At 44.5% G+C, this 6,297-nt stretch overlaps 1 protein-coding gene across 1 annotated transcript in view; it reads left to right on the forward strand.

The window, feature by feature from the left end:
• LOC108249273 (atrial natriuretic peptide receptor 2) overlaps positions 1-6,297 on the forward strand; it is a 59,997-nt gene that overhangs the window by 4,768 nt on the left and 48,932 nt on the right. The window contains exon 2 of the mRNA XM_017438553.3: positions 4,910-5,091. Within this exon, the coding sequence (XP_017294042.1) occupies positions 4,910-5,091 (182 nt within the window). The remainder of the gene's footprint in view (positions 1-4,909; positions 5,092-6,297) is intronic.

Below are 6,297 nucleotides of genomic sequence, written 5' to 3' on the forward strand. Positions count from 1 at the left end.
TGATGTTAACAGGAAGTGACGTCACGTGTCTTCTTCCTGAGTTATTTGGGGTTATTTTGTATTCCACGCTACACAAACCCACAAAGAAGAGACCAGACCGCAGAAACGGTGGCGAATCACTTTAGAAACAATAAATATTGGGTTAAAGTTGTAGGAAAGTTGCGGCGTTTTGGGCAAAGTTGCAAAAAGTTGTGATTTCGTGGGGTTTGCTTGATTTTGCGTTAATAGTTGCAATCGCAACATCGCGAAATCCTGGAGTGTCTGATTCTTTAAAGGAATGCTCAAAATGACTGAAATCTTCCTTTTAATAAGAACAACTTCATGGATTTCTCCTCTTTCTTCAGCAGACAGATCCTATGAGCGTCCAGTTTTTGTCTCAGCCCAGGACACGTGTTATGAAATTAAACCGCCATAAAAGCGAGAATGAAAACCAGACGTTTCGAGCCCGGCAGTCGGTGTTGGAGCTCCTCTCCGTCTCCGTCTCATTTATAATAGATGTGGAAGCTTCTGGACACTTGTAGCTCGGCACACCGAGGAGAGCAGCTTTCAGTTTCTGCTGGAGGGGAAATATAAACGCACACACACGGGTTTCCAAAGAGAGCCTTGAGAAATAAATAAACGAAGGTAAATAATGTACGCAAGTGTCGAAATCCTCCGGCTGGAGCGCTCGCCGAGGAAAATAACCTCGTCGCGTCGTTATTTTCTGCTCCAAGTTTCCATTTTACCCTCGATTTACCGAGCCGCTTCTTTCGAGTTCCCTCCCACGCCTCCCGGATCCCGTTAATTTAATATCGAGGCGAAGGCGGAGCGATAACGTCTTTCTGTTTGTCTGCACCGTTAGCAAAATATCTCACGGACCACCGGACGGGTTTTAATTGAACCTTCAGAAAACAACCATCGGGTCGACGTTTACGACTGATTAACTGTTAGAGCTGTTTGTATCGGACAGAAGAAGAATCTGATGTTTTTACTCCCATGTCACCATCACAGAGGACAGATTCTGTTAAATGTAAGTTTCAGTCGATGTATTTTTATTTGCTGTGGACTGTTTGCATCAACCCTACAGGTAACGGCATCTTTACTCTTCACTTTGTGCAGGAAACTTTATTTATTGGATATTTCACGTTTACCTCCATCAGGGAGTTTCTGTTTCCGTCTTGTCCGTGGACAAGATTACTCGAAAAGTTGTGAAAACGGATTTTCAGGAACTTTTTAGGAAACGTCAAACATGGAGTGACGAACGACGGGGTTTAGATCGGGTCAAAGGTCACAGATCAGCAGCTGTGTAACAAATGTTAAACTCCACAGCTGGACACCTCTTGGGTCAAGGGTGATCGCCACTGATTTCAAGGTCACGAGGTCAAAGGTCAACGTCACAGTTGACTTCAAGGTACTTGTAGCTGTCCCGGACATCTGCAACGTGTGCCATGCTCTTATGATACTGAAAGTTTAATATACATATGAGGAATCCACAGCTGGACACCTCATGGGTCAAGGGTGATCACTATTTATTTCAAGGTCACGGGGTCAGAGGTCAACATCACAGTTGACCTGATGCTCTAACTCTGCAGCAGCGTGATGTAGGAACGTCAAACTCCACAGCTGGACCCCTCATGGTTCGAAGATGATGCCTGTTGGTTTTCAAGGTTCGTGGAGTCAAAGGCCAAAGGTCAAAGGTCACACCCCATTATTAAGAACCTCGTCTCTGCTCCTACATGTGTCCGTTGGTTTGTCTGTCTGATCAGGTAAAAACTGACGAACAGATCTGGAGGAAATGTTCAGGAAATGTTGGGGTTGAAACAACAAAAAAACAAAAACTGACTAAATTTTAACGGAGCTCCGGATCGTGATCCCGACCGCAGCGTTTTGTCACTGACGCCGTGGCCTCGGCCGATGTTTACCCTCCGAGTGCTTCTGTTTATTTGTGGATTCCCAGTAAATGTTGAGTAAAACTAACATTTCCACAGAAACTTCTGATGACCTTGTTGGACCGCTCAAACCTTTGGTCTGAAAGACATAAACAATAGTCCAAAAATACATAAAAATAATCATAAAACAGGAAATATTTATCTCTACAAGTCTTTAGGTTTGAAGTTTTACACTCATTTGGCTCTGTTGTTGTTTTAAAGACTTTATTTTAAAGGATAATCAGCTTGGGGCTGCATTAAGTTTGCTTTTTCTTGAAGCAAACAACGTTTTGATTCATGCTGTTTGGACCAACGTGAATAACAGATTCTTTTTTTCTCGCGTGTCTCTCCGTTTTTCCACCGAGCCGAACTCGCTGCCTGGCATCTGTTTCCTGCGAGCTCTTTGTGTCTTTATGTAATTGAACTCTACGGTTCTGGCAAATAAAGCCGCTACTGACGCGATCAATGAGCAGCGAGAATTATGTAAGGCGGCGTCACCAGCTGCCGTCTGAAACGAGTTGGAAAACAGGCTTGTTATGAGAGGAATGGGTCCGGACGCCGCGGTGACGAGCAAATTGGTCTTTTCTTTGGGCCGGTTTCTGTAATTTAAGATGGTTTGAAAATTAGCAACATTATTTTAAAAAATACCATCCTTTTGTCCACCATTATTCTGTCTTATTTCCATATTAGAAGCTTTTTATATTCAGATATAATACGCGCGGTGACCAAAAAGCCACAGATTATGCAGCGCGTGTCGTTCCTAAAAGCAAAGAAAGTCACAAATTATGCTTCATTGTGCATAATTACATGCAATAATTGAATCAACTTTACTTATGTTCAGCTGTTATTCTAACGTTTCCGTCCCAGTTTTTGATTTGCTGCTCCCTGAAAGTTTGGAGAAACCCAAACAAAAATAAACCGGAACGTGCGGCTCAACCGGGAATGGAGCGCTTTGACTTCGGGGAGGAAAAAAAACGGAGAAATCTCCCCGTAGACGACAAGGTTTTTGTGTAAAACGAGTGAGAAAAGCTCTTCACAGCAGAAACATGAACCGAAGTCCAAACGGGTCACATGACTGCAGTTTTTACACAACCACGGTTCAGGTTTTATGATTTTTGGAGACTTCGCCGCAGAGCGTGATGGCGTCACCCACTAACGTCTGAGCTGTCCAAATGCTTCTCACTCCCACAGACTTCACACTTCTTCTACTGTTTACACATCAAGATGTTGGTATTTTTGTCTTCTTTCACTCAGTGTGACTCTCACGGCTTCAGGACTTAATGTTTCCTCTCAGATTCCCTCAGACTCCAGAGTACGCACACCCGAACTCTCATTGACTTCCATCGTATCTGAGCTTCAAAACTGGACGTTAAAGGTCCTTTTAACTTATCATATTTCCTACATAAAACACTATAAACTCATAAAAAACGTACTTTCTGACTCTTAGAGTTCAGTAACTTCTTCAATACGACTTCTAGTTTTCAGCGACAGTTTCTTTGAGGCTTACTTCCTACTCTGCGTTTCTGTCTGTCTTTAAGAGCGCTGTTAGTGACTCTAATGAGCCCCATTTCTTTTGATCACGGTCCTCGTTAAGGCTCCATGAGACGTCAGGAAGTCGGTTCGCGGTGATGTGGTTGCGAGACGCTCAGATCTGAACTCCCAGGAAGCTCCGCCCTCCTCCAGGAAGCTCCTCCCTTCTCCAGGAAGCTCCTCCCTTCTCCAGGAAGCTCCTCCCTCATCCAGGAAGCTTGTCCCTTCTCCTGCGGCGTTAAACCAGCTCCTCAGCTCTCCTGTCCTCATACAGATGTTTGCTTCCTTCGCCGCGACCAGACGTGTTTGTTAAACCAGCTGAGACAGAACACACCGTTTGGCGGCGAACGATAACGAGCGGATGAAGGGAGCTGCCCGGCCGAGGCGCACTTCCTCCACGAAACGCCGCCTGCGCCTCTGCGGTCTTTTTAAGTTCAAAGGTTTCTAAGTTTAGCTGGAACAGCTGTAAAGACGGCCTCCAGCTGCTTCTCAGTGACGCAGCAGAAGCAAAATGGCTCCATTAAAGCTCGTAGCCACGCCCACAACAACTTCTGACCAATCACACAACACTTGGAGCTGTGAGAATTGGGGCCTCGGGTCGAGAAGCGGTGGCCTAAGCTACGAGAGGATGGAACGGCCTTTACTCTTCTGTTAGTTTTAGCATCGAAACGTCGGCCATTTTGTCGGCTTATATTATTACAAAAGGAAGTCCCAAACTACTGATGGATGTTTGAACCTTTAAGAACCTCAAAACATTTGGCTAAATAAGCTAAAAGGAGATTTCTTTGCGCTGTTTAGTAAGATGAGGAAGAAGGCTGAAAGGAACAACTCATTTTAGTCTTTTTAGTTTTAAAAAAAAGCTCTTTCTGTCACTAAATATCAGCTTTATTTTCATTAACACAGCCTTTATTAATGCCCACTGCCATGAAGGGCGGGTGATCATGTAACTGGCTGCAGACTAATGTTTGTTTAAATGTCTGTCAGCAAAATATCTCCTGAATCACAGAATGCACTTTAATGAAACTCTCAGAAAGTAATCATTGGATGCATATTTACAACTGGAGCCAATCCAATTCAAGATGGCTGCCGCAGCCAACATATGCTGAGCTGAATCTGAGCTTGGTAGTAGCTGAGAGTCATTCATGACACGTCACCTTTGTTTGAAGCTTTAGCAACGAACGGTTGAAGCCTGTTAGCAAAATATCCAAGGAACCACTGGACGGAAAGTAATCATCGGTTCAAGATGGCTGCCACAGCCAACACAACGCGGCCAGTTTTACAGATACTGAGCTAAACTCTGGTGTGGTAGTAGCTGAGAGTCATCTCCAACACATACTTTAAGCAGGACCTTCCATAATGTTGCATAAGACGCTAACAGGAAGTGTGTAATTTCAAAATAAGAGCAGTTTTGTTGTTTTTTTCTGTGTAAGTCGGAGAGATAAACCTTGTGCTTCTGGCCGCTCTGCTTGCAGTTATTTACATCTGCGTTCCCCTGGACACGTTCCTGAACATCATGAAGCTGTTCCAGAGCGAGATCCAGGACCCCGAGAACTACGCCATCTTCTACCTGGACGTGTTCGGGGAAAGCCTGACGGAGCGCAAACCGTGGCAGGCGCCCGGCTCTGACTGGCCCGGCCTCGTCGAGGTCTTCAAGGTGTGTGACCGCCGCGCCGCGTCTCGGCTCGCGTTTTCTGACAACAGCCGAAGCTTTTGTGTTGACGACAGACTTGTTTAAGAGGAGCTTCCGGCGTTTTTTTTCCTGGTCCTGCATTCCCAGAAGACCCCCCCCCACCTCCCCCCAACTCCCAGCACCAACCCCACCAGACCCNACTCAGACCACTTTAGGAACCGAAATTCTTGCCGTGCTTCGACAGGAAGACATTTCTCCCAACAAACAAGACGGCCGACACAGACGTGCCGTTCCACTAATTTCTTCCCTTAACGTCACCCGGGCTCCTCTTAATTCCCTTAATTTATTTCTTACAAACTCCTCAAACAGGAGGGTATTTAATACCCTCGCTTACAGCCTATTTTTTTTAACAACTTGATGGTAATTTAATGTGCTGTTGGCATAATTTCTCATGTTAAATTACAAACATGCAGCTTAGCCTAAGAAGCCATGGACTGGGCGAAAAGGACATTTTAATTGGAGCAAAGTGTCCGTCCGTCTACTTCCATCTGTGCAAAATGTAAATGGTTAAATGTTGCTAAGCCTTTAAAAATAGCGCTTTTAACTGTTTTAACTGGTTACGGACACCTGAATTTAAAAAAGCGGTATTATTATCTTGGCAGGTTTATTAGACGCAGAATTACCGCCTCATTGCCTGAAAGGACTCCGATCCCTGAACTTATAGACATCTTCTCAGTGAGCTGCTGTTTATAACTTCATCATTCGAGGCTAAAACCATCAGAACCCGTGGCTCGTCGAGGTATTGATTTAGAGACTCGTGTGTTCATGAGACTGGGTCAGAGGTCGATCGGTGGTCCGTTCAGCCCGGCTGCCACGGAGAATTATGGCCTTTTGAGGTCTCTTTTTTTCATGACTTGTGTCTACAACTGGTAGCAAAGACATTTAAGACTTATTGGAGCATAAATACGTGGCCAACCCCTCATTATCCCCCTGTACATCAGCTCCAATGAAGACTAAAACTGAATTAAAATAGAAGCATTTATTTAAAACAAGTGACTTGAATGTGTATATGACATATATTTGTGTGTGTTTGTAAATCCATGGGGATCAGCCTCATCTGAAGCAACAGAGGACTCAGGGCACAACCATGATGACTCACTGAAATGACATGAATTAGTTTATATGAATGTTGATTCAAAACACAAGATTTTAGCAGAGATTTCACCTCTT

The sequence above is a fragment of the Kryptolebias marmoratus genome, linkage group LG14 (genome assembly GCF_001649575.2).
Source record: "Kryptolebias marmoratus isolate JLee-2015 linkage group LG14, ASM164957v2, whole genome shotgun sequence".
Classification (NCBI taxonomy): domain Eukaryota; kingdom Metazoa; phylum Chordata; class Actinopteri; order Cyprinodontiformes; family Rivulidae; genus Kryptolebias; species Kryptolebias marmoratus.